General features: G+C 41.9%; 1 protein-coding gene across 3 annotated transcripts in view; it reads right to left on the bottom strand.

Annotated features, from left to right (window-relative positions):
- LOC117468386 (kinesin-like protein KIF21A) overlaps positions 1 to 19,184 on the bottom strand; it is a 38,339-nt gene extending 19,155 nt beyond the window's left edge. For all 3 annotated transcript variants that reach the window (XM_034112462.1, XM_034112464.1, XM_034112463.1), the window contains exons 1-3: positions 18,832 to 19,184; positions 3,450 to 3,672; positions 240 to 422 (exon numbers count right to left, since the gene is read on the bottom strand). In XM_034112462.1, the coding sequence (XP_033968353.1) occupies positions 240 to 422; positions 3,450 to 3,672; positions 18,832 to 18,875 (450 nt within the window). In that variant the 5' untranslated portion in view covers positions 18,876 to 19,184. The remainder of the gene's footprint in view (positions 1 to 239; positions 423 to 3,449; positions 3,673 to 18,831) is intronic.
- Between the last annotated feature and the right edge of the window lie 457 nt (positions 19,185 to 19,641).

Genomic DNA, 19,641 nt, shown 5'->3' with positions numbered 1-19,641 from the left:
CGCTTTAACACCCTGAAACCCCTACACCCTCTGCTGACCTCTGACCTCTTGCTGTCTGCATGCTCTACCTACATCTCCCTAATGGAGCTTAAGTGGCCTGGATGATTTAAGTGCTGGTAATTGCATCCATTTCTAGGTTATTTTAGTGCATCTTCCTCAGTGTGTGTGTGTGTGTGTGTGTGTGTGTGTGTGTGTGTGTGTGTGTGTGTGTGTGTGTGTGTGTGTGTGTGTTTCTGCACCTCCAGGAACTGTGCGTTGATCTTGAACTCGGGAACAGGCCGGCCCTGCTCGGTGGCAGTCTGTCTGCGCTCCTCGATGCCTCTGAACAGGTGGTTGACGGCGCGGGGAATGATACCCAGCTCGTCCTCTCCGATGTTGACATCGAAGCCGGTTCCCATGGTGTACGTCTTCCCCGACCCTGTCTGGACGTGGGGGAAAAGACTGAGTCATCAATAATGTCAGCTCTGATTATGAGTGTTCGTAATGTGGTTTCATGTTTTTTTCAGCATATCAACTGCTGACATGGATCGAGAAGCTTGGGACAGAATCATCCCGACACAGATGCTGGTAAAGTCATTTTATTATAGTAACCAGGCAGTCCGCTTACAGCATTTATTTTCATGAATTACAGATATGGAAACGGTTTTGGCTATGGTCATTTTAAAAATGTTTACATTACTTTTCATTACTCTGCTAACAGTATGGCATTTTTATTCAAGGACCACATGCATCTTTTGGTTTAACTTAAGTTAGTTATTTTTAAGGATTCTGTTATGTATTTTTGCTTATATTATTATTTGTCATTCAATAAAATAAGCACAAGGGTTTGGCATATTTTTGTGCTTGTTTTTAATCGTGATGGGGTTAAAAAAACATAACAAATATTTGAATCTTACTCATCACAAAATGAATTAATAACCAAACAGTCGTATTTGTCATAAAGTATTGTAATTGAAGATGATTGCATCCGTTTTCATTCATGCATTGAACTAACTAAATTCTGAGACTCCGATGTTGGGGTGCATCTCTGAGTGGTTTCTCTAACTTAGGGGCGTCAGAGGGGATGTGGTTGTTGCCGTGGTGACAACAAGAGGAATGCAACATTGAGCTCAAATCCACACATCATCCCCCACTGCTCCCCGTCTAACAACTGAAAGAGACCCTGACAGGAGTTTGTGCTTTTGTTTGTGTGTGTGTGAGATATATGAGAGAGAGAGAGAGAGAGAGAGAGAGAGAGAGAGAGAGAGAGAGAGAGAGAGAGAGAGAGAGAGAGAGAGAGAGAGAGAGAGAGAGAGAGAGAGAGAGAGAGAGAGAGAGAGAGATAGAGAGAGATAGAGAGATAGAGAGAAAGACAGTGTGAGACCACACCTGTGTGAGTGCTGAGTTTGTGCATGTGTGTGTGAGGCCTCCACGGTGCACTGTGAAAGGCTCTTTGACGGGAACACAAGGGCTGCAGGAACAATGTGAGGAGAGAATAATGAAGAGAAAGCAGAAGAGCCGAGGGGACGATTAAGAGGAGGGGAAGTTTAACCGCTGCAGTGGAAAATGTCAAGCAGGAAGTCTACTCTCTCTTTTCAGTCTTTACATTATGCAATAAAGGCTTATAGAAACTATTTTGTATACATTAGGCTTTGATGTTATTGCACCTGCTTTTGCTTGTTCCATAACGTCTGTATAGGCCTTCACTCTATCACAGGGTCCAAAAAAGTCATCTCAGAACAAGCAGTATATGGAAATATGAATTTAAAGTACACTTGAGCTATGCATTTCCCTTCAATTTGCTGCTATGCATTGCTGTAAAAATGTAGTATACTTCAGTTTATTTTCGATAGATTATTTTATAAAAATGTATTATTATTTTTGTAATACCCATATTTGCCTATACTTGCAAAAGGATTGATTCCACTATCATGTTTGTCTCTTTAATTTCAAGCTACACCAAGAAGTGGGTTAGCTTAGCTTAGCATAAAAACAGGAGGTGGAAAGAAACAAAATTGGCACAGAAAAAGCTCACTAGTTTTAGTCGCTTAATCCATACAGAAATGAAGTGTAAAAAGAATGTAAGCTATTATGAACCATACAGATATTAGAATAGAAAGAATAAATATGTTAAAAAAAGGGTATCCCCCCCCCCCCAAGATAACCTGTAACTGTAAAGCTAGCCATTGCGAGGTCAGTGTTTTATCTGTGTAATGTCTCTGAATGATGTTTTGACTTTTCATTTGAGTTCCCTGCTCTGGTATTTGGTGAGGCAATCTGCTCACACTTTATTATGGGTAATAAACTCCATTTCTACCTCTGAGGCTAATCTATTAGAGCCAATATAAAGCTGCACTTGTGAGGGCAGGTTGGAACATGTCAGCTGATCTTTTATTGACTGTGAGGCCTGTTCACTCCCTCCTAGCTGGTCTGATGATATGAAGTAAAATAAGCTTCATATCAAAACTGAACTGCTTTTCCTTCCGGGAAAAGATTGTCCCACTCTTGACCTAACAATCAACATCGGCACCTCTGTTGTTTCCCCGACTCAGACTGCAAGGAATCTGGGCGTGATCCTAGATAACAACCTGTCCTTCACTGCAAACATCGCTGCTACAACCCGTTCCTGCAGATACACGCTTTACAACATCAGGAGGATGCGTCCCCAGCTGACCCAGAAAGCCACGCAGCTCTCGTCATCTCATGCCTAGACTACTGCAACTCCCTCCTGGCTGGTCTACCTGCATGTGCCATCCGACCTCTGCAGCTCATCCAGAATGCAGCGGCTCGTCTGGTCTTCAGCCTTCCTAAATTCTCCCACACCACGCCGCTCCTCCGCTCCCTCCACTGGCTTCCGGTAACTGCTAGAATCCACTTCAAGACAATGGTACTTGCGTACCATGCTGCGAATGGATCTGGCCCTTCCTACATCCAGGACATGGTTAAACTGTACACCCCAGCACGTGCACTCCGCTCTGCATCAACCAAACAGCTCGCTGCACCCTCGCTGCGAGGGGGACCCAAGTTCCCATCAGCAAAAACACGTGGGTTTGCTATCCTGGCTCCAAGATGGTGGAATGAGCTCCCCATTGACATCAGGACAGCAGATAGCTTACACACCTTCCGGCGCAGACTGAAAACTCGTCTCTTTCGACTCCACTTCGAGCGATAGAACTATTAACAAAGCACTTATATACTAATAAAGGGCTGGCTTATCTAAAGCGAGTTGAGTAGCACTTGAAATGTTTTGGCTCTATGAAGCCTGATGTACTTATATGATTCTGTTTTCTTCAAGTTTGTATTTTGTTGGTCGAACGCACTTATTGTAAGTCGCTTTGGGTAAAAGCGTCAGCTAAATGCAATGTAATGTAATATCACATGCTGCCATTAACCTCACTGTAGAGTAGTTTCCTCCCTTGGAGTGATGCAATGTGTGTGTTTGCTGAAGTAGGAGCATGCAGGAGACCAACCTGTCCATATGCAAAGATGGTGGCGTTGTAGCCCTCAAAGCAGCCTTCGATGAGACTCTCGGTGCAGTTGGTGTAGATGCTTTCCTGATGGGAGTCCATGTCCATCACGTGGTCGTAGGTGAAGGCCTTGTCCTTACCCAGAAACACCTGCGGCTCGCCGGGCATCACGTAGGTACAGATGTGGCAGCCCTCGATCTTCTCTTTGGCCAACTGAGGACGGATCCTGGTAGACAAAGAAAGAGACAGACTTTTTTATGAAGTTTGATTTCTACCAAATCTTCAGCTGCTTGAGGAAATACATTTTGTTCTATTATTCAATGCTGGCGCTTGTAAAAGGAGATACTGGCAAGAAAAAAAAACCTGAAATCCTTTATGTAAAAACTACACATCTAACTTTATGTCACATTTTGAAGCATTTGAAGTATTGAGTAATATATCCATAAGTTATCCATTTAAACTAAAAAAGGCCAACTGACAGCCATTTCTATATGGCATTACATGTCAATTAGCTGACTCTTTTATCCAAAGGGACCTCCATGCACTTCAATACTGTAGACACGCCTACAGCAGCAATTTGGGGTTAGTTTGGGGTACCATTTCCTCCCCTGCCCCTACAGGCACACTTATTGCAAGGCTTGAGTCAGCCAAATGAAGTGTAATGACATACCGTAATACAATATGAAGCTATGCGGCGAACAAGGCTACAAATCAAACCCTTTCATGCACATTTCCAATGTCAATTTCAAAAATATTTGAAGCTTTAAATACACTTTTATTAATTCACAAACTTTACAGATTTCCAAGGGCAACTCTGGTGTGTGTGTTAGTGTGTGTAAGAAAGAGGCAGAGCTGTCTGTGCACGCATCGAAAGCTTGATCCAAAATGTGTCTTATATTTGACATGTGTATTATTATTACGAGATTAAATATCGAGCTGAGCAGCAGACAGGAAATATTTTCACTGAGCTGCAAACAGATGGGTGTTGCTACTGTGCAGTGTGTGTGTGTGTGTGCATTGTGTGCGTGTGTGACCACGCAGTGCCAGCACACTCTCCAGCAGCCACCGTGCACAGTACAGTGCCCTCACTGTTCACTGGAGAGCTCTGGGTAAACAGTCCCGCCCTGGATTTCATTAAGGAATCACTCTTACTTTAGTGCAAATAAACACACTGTTATACATCATTTCCTCCCATAATGCAACTCTGCCTCCCATCACTGTGCTTACTGTCCACCTGAAGAGGAAGTGGCCATATTGGAGGCAGACCAAGGAAATATTTGAACATATTAGTGCCTACAGGCAATATTAAACCGACTTATTGAGACACTTAAAGAATCTCGTAACAGCATCGTCATAATTTAGGCTGTGAGTGAGAGTGTGTGTGTGTGTGTGTGTGTGTGTGTGTGTGTGTGTGTGTGTGTGTGTGTGTGTGTGTGTGTGTGTGTGTGTGTGTGTGTGTGTGTGTGTGTGTGTGTGTGTGTGTGTGTGTGTGTGTGTGTGTGTGTGTGTGTGTGTGTGTGTGTGTGTGTGTGTGTGTGTGTGTGTGTGTGACATCAGAACACAGCTATTTAGCAGACTCCATCTGGGATTACAGCCCTGATGAGAAAAGCCAGGGAGGGACCAAAGGCTTGAGGAGAAACTCAGTCCTACCTGCAGTAACCGAACACCTGCAGAGAATTACTGTCAGCTTTGTGTTATGGACAGCAGTATCGCCCCCTTTTATACAATATTTGATACATGGTAAGTCCATCTTTCATTGAACCAAATCAGGATTTTTCTTTTTAACCCTGAAAAAATGAATTCTGAGCCCTAATTGTCCCTTAAGATGTTATATAGTGTTTGATTAACTAAGAATGAGTGGAAAAATACATCAGTTGGTGAAAAACGTTAACGTATTTTACCGTGTCCACAATTGTCATATCTCGTACTTTCTAATTAACAATCTGTCCATTTTGGGCCATTAATTAAAATAGTATAATATATTTTATAAATTGTTTTGTAATTCAAGGGAGAATTTAATGGATTGCCAAGAAATAAAAATATTTTTATAAACATTTTATTTGCCCAGTTTAATCCTTTGAGTATTTGCAAACATTTCCCTTTTTACTTTATTTGACTTCTCCTTTTAGTGTTGTTTAGACCCTGTAAAAAAACAGCTGGCTTAATATTGGCTGCTAAATACGCTGCTAAGATACAGTAGCTAGCAGGTAGTCTTTTTTTTGCTATAACAGCTGACCTCTGCATCTGAAAATGAATCTTATAAGAGCAGTAGAAGTGAGAAGAAATTACAGGCAGTAAAACCAAAACAATGAGCTAAAAAAAAATACTTTGTATAGCTGGGCGGACCTGTAGTGTCAGGTGATAACTTTTGGCGGGTTTGCATGAAACATCGAAAATGAACTTATTGTGAACATGAAAATATGAATTAGTGCAGATTTAAGTTTACAAGCTGACATGTCAAACTGTATTCATCAGTTTGGGTTGGTCTTCTGAGGTGACTCAACAGGAGTTAGTCTGCATTAGTCCCTTTGAAAGACTTGAAAGAGCGCCATTACTGTAATCCAGTGTAACAATGGAGGCACTCACTGCTGCTTACAGCAAAAGTATGAAGTCAATGGGTCATTGTTCCCATCGGTAACTTGAAAGAAGTGTAACGAAATATAGACTTTAATATGAGATGTTGAATTTAGAAAATGTCCTATACACCAACTAAGGGAACAAGCTGTATAACGGTATCCACATGTAGAATAAATGCCTTGTGCTTCTGATTGTATTCGTGACCACAGAGTGATACAATGTTTGTTTTGTGTGATATCCCCAGGGTCCTCCATAGAGTGATAGACAGGGAGGCTAAAGAGCAACATGACTGTCTGAGATAAAGACAAAGACAGAGGATAAAAGAGAATAGATGTAATGGCTACAGCCCAGACAAAACACTGATGATAATCTCCACATTAGGAGGCCACCACAGTCCATCCAGCCAGACCTATTATCTGTCGGCGTAATGACGGTCTTTCACATGATCAGACTGCGCTGGTTCAGCCTTCAGAAACTCGGTTTTTTAAACCCCCGTTAGCCATTTCTTTTTACTTTCCAACAAACCACTGCCAAATGAATTGTGACAACTTGCACTGGCCATTAAATGTGGTATTAGACACCAGTCTTGCACCAAACTTGTGATAGATTTGAAATAGAGTACTAAAAAGTAAAAAACCCAGTGGCTGTCTTTATGGTATGGTAAGTGCAAATTCAAAACCTGCTGCAACTGTTTTAATCAATGTTGTGTATCATTACATTTCTGATGGTGTTCTTAAATAAAACAAGGTCAAGTACATCTGAGCCTTACAACCACGATGTTCCTCAAAATAGAGGTGTGTTGTGGCACAATAGATGGAGCATTTTTTGAACGTTTACATATTCACATGATCCAAGTTCTGGCATCACGTGTCTCTGCTAACGGTAAACAGGTGAGGGATAAGCTAAGTGTGAAGCGCACCCTGCTGATGTGTTATTAGTGTGACTGACTTTAGCTGTGATTATGATCTGGCAGGCTTCACTCCGAGGTTTAACCCAAAACACTTGATTCTCCTGGCGGAATAAGGGCTGCCCTTCAGCGCTGTGGATTTACCGCAGCTAATCCACCTTCTAGGGTGACACACGCTCCTCAGGCTGTTGCTCCAGGAAATATAACCCCGCCACTTCCTAAAGGTGCACAATCATGCACTCATACACACACATGCAAAACCTCCCTTCATGCCACTTCAAAGTGCAATGCAGAATTTGTTAGTGATTTTGAGCTGTGAATAATATTTGGTTTATTATATATTTGTTGCATAGTGAAGAGTTATTACTAATAGCAAATATCAAATCTGGAACACACTCACTCCCACACAGATCATGGGCCCCCAGGGCACCAAGTGAGAACCTGTGTTAATAACTCAACACATTAATCTGCCATGACAGATGCAGCCAGTTGGAGGGAATTCTAAGAAGTAAAAACACTAAGACGTACCAGAGTGGAGAGGATTACAGAGGTACTTTTACATGAGTGAGTTTCGCAGGATTTTTCACCAGGCCTTTAACATTAAAACACACGGGTTTTTGTTTTTTTATTAACTAAATTAATACACATTCAAGGAAGGATTTTGGTTGACCTGGAGGTCAAAACCAACAATGAAATGGCACATTTTTTTTACAGTGAGACACGTAAAGTTTCTTTCAAGAATTAGTATGAGATAATTGATACTCCACACTGCCTGCTTTTAAATCGCTTCTTAAAACCCACCTCTTCTCCTTAGCGTTTTAACATTTGGCGTTTCAACATCTTTCAGAGTGTTGCTTTTTTGCATTTAAATTGTTTTTTGTTTTCACTTGTTTTATGGTGTGTGAGCTGAGTCACTTTTTTGTATGCTTTGTTTTATCTATTTGCCTGTACAGCACTTTGGTCTGGAGGTTTAAAGTGCTTTATAAATAAAGTTGTATTGTATTTTATATAAGATACAATACATTCCATTTGATGTTAAAAAATAAAAACTGGAAACATGTTTACGTTCCATATTGAGCAAAAATGTTACCGCTAGTCATCAGACAGCTAGTTGGCTTATGACCAGAGTTGCGTAGTTAATGATACAAGACAACGCTAATTCTGCTAGCTTGCTGTTTATGCTAACATACTAGATAAAGTACTGGAAAGGAATGAGAGGATTCCAAATTAAAGGAAAGGACATTCTAAATGTTTAATTTCAGGATATGTAAAGCTCTCCTGTTGAAAGGGAAATGCCTTAAGTGACATAAGGTGATCATGAAATACTTTTTAGTTTACTTTTTTGGACAAAAGGAACAAACAATAAGAATTATGGAATTCAGTGTTTGGCTGATACACTACAAGAGAACAAGCAGGCGCATATACACTGTGACTATCAGACAACCAGTATTTCTACAAATGACTACAGATATAGAAGAAAACCCAGCAGCTCTTAAGCACACTTCCATGAACAAAGCCTCTAGCTAGCTAGCATTGTTTGATGTGAGGAGTTTAGATTGATAAGATACCGTTCAGAAACGTTCTTAGAGATGAAAGGGGGTATAAACACACATACATTACAGTCTATATACACATATACCTATTGGAATACACACAGGGGGGCTTCGTCGGCCTCCTCCCATGTGACACATCATGTTAGACTCCTGCTCTCAGTCCCATTACTGCGATTACAGCGACAGCCTGAGAAAGAGTGGGCTCCTCATGCACACACAGGCATGCTAAAACCTAGACATTATATTTCATTGTTCACGGTGGGAGCATGAGCTGCATACACACAACCACGCAGAAAAACTCATTATTTTGGGGGCCATCTCAGATTATGGCAAAAGGAACGGATGCTTAAAATAACTCTAAATAAAGTCAACGTCAGCAGCATTACCCCTGTGCTGACGAACAGGGATGATCAGCAAACAGGAAATAAGGAGATGCTGGTATAAAAAAAAGGAGATGAGTCAGTCAATCAGCACCATACTGCTGACCTCATCCTCCCGGAAACATAGCCAATCGAATCACATGCTGACATCACTACTCCTGACAATCAGCCAATCAAATCAATCCCCAGGGAGGCGACCGATCACTCTGCATCGTCATTGTCAACCAAGCCCGGAGTTTCATTCCTACCTACCAAAGTCTAATCCACTGTAATCACATGTTTGGTTTAGTGTTGAGGTTCACCTCAAAGAGCTTCAGGTCAAGCAACGGGTGACTCAGCAGAAACAGAAAGGAACATCTGAGCCCACGAGGCAGCAGACAACAACTCTTTATGCCCAGTTCACACTGCTACCAGCACCCTGACTCATCACCTGACCTCACCAGACAGTCACATCGGTTTTTTTTCTTCTTTTATTTCATTAAATAAAACTCCTTTCACCACACATAACGGCAAAAGTGGCTGAATCTCGCTTAAAGGCTCCAGTTCTTTCTATTAAAACGTGTATTTAAACAATGTTTGTTACGACTAGCAGAATCTAGTCATATAGATCTTCTTAAGGATATATATATTTGATATTTCTAGAATTAGGTTTGTGGTGTTCAAAGCAATGAAATATTACATCTAGGGATAATCAGAGCAAAATAACATTTGCCTGATGTTGAGTTTTAAGATCAGTTTAGTAGGGCAGCAATCTTAGGCAAAGACATACAAAGATGTTACAATGTATAAAATCCCTTCGTGACACACTTATCTTCATCTCCTTTGCGAGGAAACCTTGGTTTCTTTGCGTAATAAATCAAAAACAACTGTCTGATGTGAGCACAGACCTCTGCCAAGAATGTTTCCATAATATTGCTAAATGTACGCCCTGTGATTTGAATAAGCTCCAACATCTGATGTGTTCTTACTTGGCCAAAGCTACACACTTGTAACAAAATCAGGCAAGTAGTTTTTGCGTAATCCCGCTGACAAACAAACAAACCAAAACCTCCTTGGCCTAGGTGGTATGAATGACATTTATTTGGCAAATTAGCTTCTAATTTCAAATAAAAGTGTCAAAAGTTAGAAAACAACAAGCAATGCTTTCTAGGTATTCATTTACAGCCCCATAAAAACGTTCAATAACAACTGAGGCTAAGCAGCTGAAGAATGTCTTTGAGTGTTTTGATGAAGATATGAGTGGACTGTAGTCTTTTGAAGACACACGCATGCACACACAAACACACACACTCGCACAGACAAATACACACACAAGGCCCAATCCTTCATTTCGTCAAAGGCCTCTGTTGAAGTGTAAATAGTGAAAGGCTTCACTCTTTGAAAGCAGGAGACTTCACTGCAAGAACGCCTTCAGGTACACCATCATGACTTATATATGCACAACATGCACAAACACAATGAAAGATATGCATACAGCTCTTTTCTAAGACATCGGTCAGCAGGTGCACTGGTTTTTGTTTGTATTTGTTTGAAGTCCAATGGCCGCCCAGAGCAAGAAGATGAATAAGGAGATGTAGTATTGAGTATGTAAGTCGCTTTGGATAAAAACGTCTAACAAGTAACATGTAATGTAATGTAGATAAAGGAGAGCAGGCCTTATAGATCAGGGGTATTCAACTAACATTCAACGAGGTCCAGTTAGAGAAAATCTCCCCATGCAAAGGTCCGGAACATCAAAATGTCTAACCTGCTTTATGAATTAGTGTGATATATATTGAAGTAGCTGCAGCTTTATCAACGTCTGCATGTAATCAACAACTGACTGCCAATCAAATAAAGAAAGTACAATTCAAAATCAACAATATTTATTGTCAATTAACATTGAACTATACAGATATACAGTAAATACTGTGGATATGTGTAATGTTCCTCTCCGGCTGCATTAAAAAATAAAATAGAGAACATAAATAAAATAGCTTTTGAAAATATGTGCATCTTAAAAGTGCTTAATTTTAGATAAATAAAATAAAGTGTAGCAGCAGCTTGAGTTTCCCTTTTTCTTTGTTAACCGTTTCACATCATGACTTAACAGTTTCAGCCGATTATAGAACATATCAGTCTTTACACATCATAACAATTGAACAGTTTTAAAGTTTCTTTTTCTTTCCCTCTTATATTGCAGTCCCTCACTCACTTTGTTTTGTTCAGTGCGAGAATTGAGCTGGAGCTTGTCCTGCCAGGAGTTTAAATCTGGGCTGAAATGGTGTCAGGGCCATTCTCATACACATATGCAGGTGCTCATTGGTTAGCCTCGGTTAGCCTGATATTTAGTTTTCATTTAGATCCTGGTGGACTGATCATATTGGGCTCTGAGACTGACTTGAGAGGGAATGTTTGGTAAAACACTTTGTGTTTCGTCTCATAGTGGCGTTTCACAGTGGCACTTGTAATGAGCACCACGGTCTCTGAACAAATGAGACACACCGGTGTTGTGGTCCCAGTGGGCAGGATGAACATAAGTGAGTCCACTCAGGGTTAAAAGCTCTGTTCTCACTGTCCACTTTCCTCTTCTTGGAGAGCGCCATGTGTAATTATTTGTCTCTCCCTGTCTACCGCTAACACGCATGTTCACTCTCCTCTCCTCTTCTCTTCCTGGGTCTTCTCAATGTCGAGGAAAGCTGCTCCAGAGCCACTATTTCAAGGATACTACGTCATCGAGTGCCACCGAATGACTGTTCCAATGTCCAGGATACTTGGAATTCTACCGAGGCCGCCGTACTTCGTTGCGGGAAATTTCAAGGCCGCACATGTGTAGACTCCGCGGTCTTAAAATCCCCACAATGCTTTGCGGAAGGACCAATTTCCAAATCTTTGGCGGAAATCACGCTCCATTTAAGGTGGGGCCTCGCATATGACGCACACCTGCACACCTGTTAGCCGTTCTCCGTTTCCCGAGGCTAGGAAGGATTCTTGCATTGATTCTGAAGGACCTAACTCGGAGGGACTTGTCCTACCAAGGAAGCGTCCTCGACATTGAGAAACACCCACTGTATCGCTAATTATTCTCTTCACTCTGTGTTTCTCAATGTCGAGGAGGCTTGCTTGGTAGCACATGTATTTCCAAGTCATTTCCCACAACTAAGTACGCCAGCCTCGGTATAATTCCAAGTATCCTGGACATTGGAACAGTCCTTCGGCGGTACTCGATGACGTAGTATCGTTGAAATAGTGGCTCAGGAGCAGCTTTCCTCGACATTGAGAAACACCCACTTTCCTCTCCGCTCTCTGGCTGCATTTCACTTCGGTTAAATTAAATCCTTGCGTCCATCACGTGCGTCGTTTCCCTGCATTTAGTCCCTCCCACCAGGGAAGCATGGAGAGACGCAAGGACCACGAGAAGCAGGGAAATTAGTTTTAAGAGCAATGGGACGTAGTTTCCTCCGGAGCGTCAGATGAAGCGACATCCGTTTGTGATGACGCCGCACAGCTGATCGTCTGACAGCAGCCAGATCAGTGCATGCGCTGCATCGTCCAATCAGTGAGCGATACACAGTAAGGGGGCGGGGCGAGTGTCTGAGGATTTCACCGGAGGATGGTCTGGTAGTTACATTACATGTCACTTGTTAGACGCTTTTATCCAAAGCGACTTACATACTCAATACTGTGGGAAATCCCCACAGGAGCAATTTGGGGTGAAGTGTCTCAGGGACACAACGACATGCTGCCTGCAGTGGGGTTTGAACCTGTGACCCCCTGATCCGAACACCAACTCACAACCCACTGCACTACACGCCTCCCCGATTAGTTCCTCGATTATCGCTCGATAATCGCTCCTCCGTTATCACTCCTCCGTTATCACTCCTCGATCCTCTGGCAAAAATGAGTGTGAAGTGAAGTGAGACGCAGCCTCTGCCGCGCTCTCGTCTCTTCTTCTGTGTTTCTCTCCCTGTATCGCTCACTCGTCTCTTTCGCACCCTGTCGGCGGCGGTTAAAATAGAATCGCCCGTCAAAATTGAAATCCCCTATTAATGTATTGATTATAGGTCCGGGTCCGTATAGGCCGGCGTCTGGGTCTGGATCCGGACTGAGGTCCGCCTGTTACTGAACTATGTTATAGACAGTGAAGTATGGCCCCTTCACAATGAGTGACTCCTATTTTAGCTCCATGGGACAGTAAATCTATTGTTGAGCAGCTGGTCTTGACATCAAGAGCCAATTCATCGTATCACTCTCTTCAGTGTACTTCTGTAAGCGACAAGCTCCAACAAGTCTTCAGTGAGAGGCTTTGAATACAGACAACTCTGCCCAGAAATATGCAGGATTTTGTATCATATTAACGATGTATCAGGTTTGCAGGGATGACAGCTTGTGTCCATCTCTATAAAACATTTTTTATTTAATTTTTGCACAAAGAGATTACATATGAAGTCAATGCGGGGGGCTGATAGACATTGTGCGATGTTAATACGAGGAAATTGAGGGACACTGTAGTTAACCCCTCCTCGGTTCTGATGCCTTGCGTCTGATTATTTTGGCCCACCAATATCTGAAATGTGGCTCTTACAGTGAATTCCCATTCATTTTCTTACTAGTTATTGTCAGGGATGGCGAGAAACCTCACAGCAGTTGACAGGAAGTGAGAAAGACGTATGACAAAGACCTTGAATCTGTAGTTTCCTTCAGAATTCATTGTAAAAACAGCTAGGCACTGATGTGACACTGAACATGTGGGAATGAAGCCAGGAATAATGGAGAAAGGTCAATAGAATGGGAAAGAAAACAACAGAAATCTGCTGACAAAGGAAATAAACCCCGCCCCCCTCTGTATTTCTCTCGTTGTTAGGATGGCTGACTGACGGGTGTCCATTCACAGGGACATCACTGCACACCCAAACCTTTGAAAGGAACCGTGGTTGCCATGGTGACAGCTAAAACAGGCTGTCAGGGGGGGGTCATTCTGAGTGAGTCACTGATCACAGCTCTTCTTGACTGTTTCCTGGGTCAAAGGTCACTGGGTGGGAAGGAGAGAGAGGTGGAAGAGGATGGTGGCTGTCAAAGAGGGCGTATGAGGATAACACACACACGCACTAATTGAAATGTTCCCACTCATGGCACACATGGGACCTTAGATAAATACCAGGCAAAAGCAGTGGAAACTAGCTTAAAATAAGCATTGAAAACATATTGTGCATTCATTTATGGTGGGAAAAGTAGGATTTTAAAACACAGCCATCCATATTGAATTAATCTCTGCCTAGTTAGACAGAAGTTACTGAATATCGCAGTAACTGCAATATCACATGACCGCAGCTGGCAGATTGTTTAGCAGCATGCTTTGCTTTGTGTCTCAGTTCACTTGAGTTGGTTCATGAATATTTATCACGAATATGCCTGGACGGACACACAGGTTCATGCATGCACGCACACATACGAGCACACACACAATGCTTTTGTATCGTAGCAGCCGGCGCACAGCCTTTGCGGCTCAAACATAATCCACAAAGGTCAAGAAGGTGGGGCTTGTGTCTGACGGTCACCTGAGAGGAGCCAATAGAAGATAGTCAACAGGGATATTAGCAATAGAGTAAAGTTGTTGGGTCTACCGCCAAGATGTACTAACCTGCAGGATGCTCTATCGCGCATTGAAGCATTACTGGTATAAGCAGGATTAAAAATGACCTTTCCATTTTCAAAAACAGCTCATTAAAGAGGAAGAGCTCTGCTGTTCCGAGTTTGACATAAGAAACCTGATTCTTCACTGTTGGCTAATTCTGGCTGTAGGCTCTTCATTATTAAAGCAAGTGCATTGACATACTAATAAGTCACTTGAGTGGCCCCTTTACAAAGTCTGTAACATGACTTCCTTCTTGGATAAATCATTAGCTTCCTGTATGCTTTTTGTTCGTGGAATATGGGACACGGCAAACATATGCTAACAGACAGATGTAGGGAAAGAGATCTGGGACACATTCACACAGGGAATAACCCAGTAAACCCTCACTAACTGTGTGTGTGTGTGTGTGTGTGTGTGTGTGTGTGTGTGTGTGTGTGTGTGTGTTTGCTGAATCATCCAATAACACTGAAGTGACCCATCTGCATGCTGTCAGGCGTGATGATCTTCAAAACTTGGCAGCAGCAGCACAGCACACACACATCGAAATGTTTGAATTGTCTCTTCAAAGTTAGAAATCAAAATGATACTTTCCCTCTGTTCAGGCTCCAGGATGATAAAGAAGCACTTCATCACTCTGGACTATTGGGGCGGGGGTATGGGGGATTAGGAGCTTGCTAACAGACAGCATGAGCCACACACACACACACACACACACACACACACACACACACACACACACACACACACACACACACACACACACACACACACACACACACACACACACACACACACACACACACACACACACACACACACACACACACACACACACACACACACACACACACACACACACACACACACACACACACACACACACACACACACACACACACACACACACACACACACACACACACACACACACACACACACACCTAAACTATTACAGAGTGGGGAGAGGCCCACAGTCAAGGCCTCTGATTGAGATTTCAGGTTCACCACAAGCTCCAAATAATTAGAATGTTGCCACGGCGATTAATATGACTCAAAATACCCCCATGGAGCTGCGGTCTGAGGTTCAAAGAGATGAAGTCAGGCATTTAGTAGCAGATGAAAAGGTAGGACTTCCAGGGACTATCAAGTGGAAACCAATTAAGCTGTCATCCAAAGATATTAGATGGTTAACGATTGTGTTGGGACATAACAAAATAAAATCCCTTTTTTGCAGACTAGTGTTGTTACAGTGTTTATTTCTTTAGCTTTTGCTATCACAGGGAATTCCAATGGTGCTGAAGTAGCATTTTAGTCAGTTTATTCTAGTTTCTTGAACGTTTTTGATGGTACATATATACATTAAAATTATACATAGTTTCTACTTCTATGTATTTCATTGTTTTTAGGCAGTCCAATCTATACACACATCTAGCAGACTAAAAGAAACATTATTCATTTGTGGCTGTGTTCTTAGGTTTGATTTGTCTTTTTTTAGCTTTGTTTTGGTCTCCACCAACTTCTTATGGAAATGTCTGGCTCTTTAGCAGCTAAATACTGCACAATGTCCAAGAGCTAATTGCTAAATGTCTGTAATTTAGTGGTGAGCAGTTAGATAACCGTGGGTTTAAAGTTTTTTCTTTAATAAGAGTGGTGACACAAACCAAAACAATGAGATAAAAGACTAACGCTAAGGGGATCTCAAGAAATGGATGATAATACTCTATAAAATCCAATCAAATGTTTTTCACTATATGTACAACTTTTCATATTACACAGTTATTTGATTCCTTTAATCATATAACATTTTTTATTTGATCAGCTTTAAGTTTAACATTCCAATAGACTTTATAATGATTTTTTTATCAGATCAATAGTTTTTTTTTCAAAAGGCCTTTCTATTAAAACTAGTGATCTGGTTGGTATTGTACAAGAAGCCTCACTTGTGTGACTTTCTAAATACCATTGTTGATGTTAACCTGGGCGTTCCGAAAAGGTCTACAACTCATGAATGCAAATGGAGCACAAAGCAAACCGGTAGATTAAGGAGTTCTGTGAGCTTGCAGGTAAGGTTAGCTGATCCTCGGTGACAGGAAGTGAATCACCTTAAGTGTGTGTGAGAGTGTGTAAAATAAAAGATTAGTGACAAGGCACTTTTGGGTGCCACAGCTGACCTCTGAAGAGTCTCTGAACAGCTGACTGTCTACCTGACTCAGGATTTAGTATCTGTTTTCACATTAAAGGCAGCATTTAAAGTCATTTGACCTGCCTAATCTAATATGATCCCCTCAAATCAATTTCCACAATCAATTTCCTGTCAAAACAAAGGAACACAATGTCTGCACGTATGACGGTCAATACATAACTTATACGTTCACAGGTTCCCATCAAATGAATGAGTGAACAGAATAATAGAAGAAAGAAAGACAAATATATGAAAGAACAAACCAATGCATACTCCACTGACCATGAATAGGACTAACGGTGGAAACCCAACGAGCACACAAGACGACCGAGCTCTGTGAATAATGAATGAGCTTTCTAAGAAAATACAAAAGCAGGTAGTTTCCATTCAGAGACACACACACCTTTCTGCTGCCGTGTGTGTGTGGTTGTGTATGTTGTGTGTTCAACAGCTATTTAAGCCTGCAACTTTATTCCCATATTGAGTTATTAAGGAAGACAGACAAATGAAATCCTATTGATAAGACTCCTGAGTGCATGGCAGGATATCCTGTGTCAGATGATATTGTTTATTATCTATGACACTTTTAAACTGAGTTGGCACAGTAAACAGTTCTGGGTCAAAGTCTGAATGCACAATAGCAAGCGAGGCAGAGAGAGGGAAGAGAAACATGATAGCAGCAAGCTTTTGTCCTCTTGCTTCAACTGATCCAGTTCACATGACGTTTTTCAGATTGTCTTTCCGCCACAGAAAAGCACCTGCCCCCTACTTCAGCTGCCGCCCTATCATTGATGTCTGAAGTCCTACTGTTCCACACACACACACACACACACACACACACACACACACACACACACACACACACACACACACACACACACACACACACACACACACACACACACACACACACACACACACACACACACACACACACACACACACACACACACACACACACACACACACACACACACACACACACACACACACACACACACACACACACACACACACACACACACACACACACACACACACACACACACACACACACACACACACACACACACACACACACACAGAAGTGTACAGACTGGGACTATCTCCGCTTGTCTACTGTGTTAGCGGCAGCATGGATTGGGCAAAGGTCAGACTCCTAATGTCACCGCGACTCAACTAAAACCACAAATTCACCTTTTTTCGTTCGTGGCCACTTTTCTTTTAAAGATACTACATTGTTGAGCTCCTCCTGCTTATGGTGAATTATGACACCCTATAACACATTGGACGACTAACTTTGCTCTCTAAATATAAGACAGTGTGTTCCTTTAGTTGGTTCAAGCCAATGTGAAAAACAGTTGAAAGGCTGTTAGTCATGCTGTCATTAAGGCCGAAATAATCCTCTCTGAAGGGGATTGACTTTTATTTGTATTTTCTGTCCTTTTATTTATTTACTTAATCAAAAGAAGAATGTACAGATAATAAGAATACCATAATTGTAAGTGTACAGGTGTATTTATTAATGTTTGTGGACATATGATTTTATAGTGTGTATATATATATATATATATATATATATATATAGGAACCCAGGGACGGCTGATGGGAATGAGCATTGTGCTACATAGTGCAATACATTTATGGTAGATTGTCCCTGTTGTTCATAAGCCAATAAATTAATAGAAATGTGTATATACCAGTCATTGTCCTCTATTTAAAAAAATGATAGAGGATAGTGTGTCTCCTAGACAGGACAACACACTGGAGGGTTACAGGCTTTTCCTTAGCCTAATCCTTAGGAGCTGAGATATTCATTCATAAATCTATAGCATGCAGTGCAGGTATTAACAAAAGAAGCTCATCTTATCATAGGCTCCTGGTGTATATGTGTCCAGGCAATGGGAATTAAAGTGCAGCTCGTGGCACTGAAAGGAGGACATGTAGCTTCAAAATAAAAGCACATTTTGGCAAGAAGGGGTATTGTTTTGAAAGAATCTGGGGATAAAAGAATACAAATGGATGCACTAGAGAGGGACATGTAGAATGGAGTGTCTGAACTGAATGTGTAGTCAATACTGGAGGGTGGAGCAGGAATACAAGCAGGAATAGCATGTGCATTGTTGTAGCAGGTGTAAGCATCTTTGGAGAGAGGAGGGTCTGCATCCTTACCTCAGGGCGACGCGCACCGAGCTCTCATCCGGCCCTCCACTCATGGTGTGGCCGGTGGATAGTACAAACAGTCCGCCTTTAAATAGCTCGCTTTCCCTTTTTCTTTATCCTCTTACGAGACAAGGGAGCGACGTGTGCTCGCCTCCGTCCAAGGAAAGCTTCTCTCTTGAGCTCTCACCGCCTCCTCCTCGCCATGTTTTCGGAGATGCAGCAGCTGGTTCAGGCTGGGTTTATTTGTTTGCCATTGCCGGGGAAATGTGCTTCAGGGTCCGGCGGTGGTCACCTCTTCAGAAGCATCGTCATTAAACCGCAGAGAGAGGCGCATGTGTGTGTGGGGAAGAGCTGGGATCCACTTGGCGTGTGACTCTCGAGACTGAGGACGTCACCAGACTCCTCCCCCTCCCCCTGTGCTCCACCAATCAGGAGAAGGGACAACCTGACCTGCGACAAGAGTCTGATAATAATAATAATGAAAACAACGATAATAATAATAATAAAAAGGAATGTATACAACTGTATTTATAATATGCATTAATCAATGTTTGAATTCATACTTTTTTATGCATCCCTTCTTGTGTATACGTTATGAAGCACATTTATTGTCACTTCTGTGTTATCTATTTGGAATTTAATATTATATTTAGGTATCTTGTTTTACTCTGTCCCTGCTTAGGTGACTGCCATAGAGCTGCTATATGCACTCAATGCAGTTTATTCCAATACGATTTCTGCGGTCTGAGGCCTCACATTATAATTTTTCAGCCATAAAAAAATCTAGCAAAACAATGCATTGTGGCATTTGATTTTCCT

This window comes from Pseudochaenichthys georgianus, chromosome 23 (assembly GCF_902827115.2).
Source record: "Pseudochaenichthys georgianus chromosome 23, fPseGeo1.2, whole genome shotgun sequence".
NCBI lineage: Eukaryota > Metazoa > Chordata > Actinopteri > Perciformes > Channichthyidae > Pseudochaenichthys > Pseudochaenichthys georgianus.
Note: the sequence above shows the minus strand (reverse complement) of the source record. Positions and strands in the feature narration are given on the sequence as shown.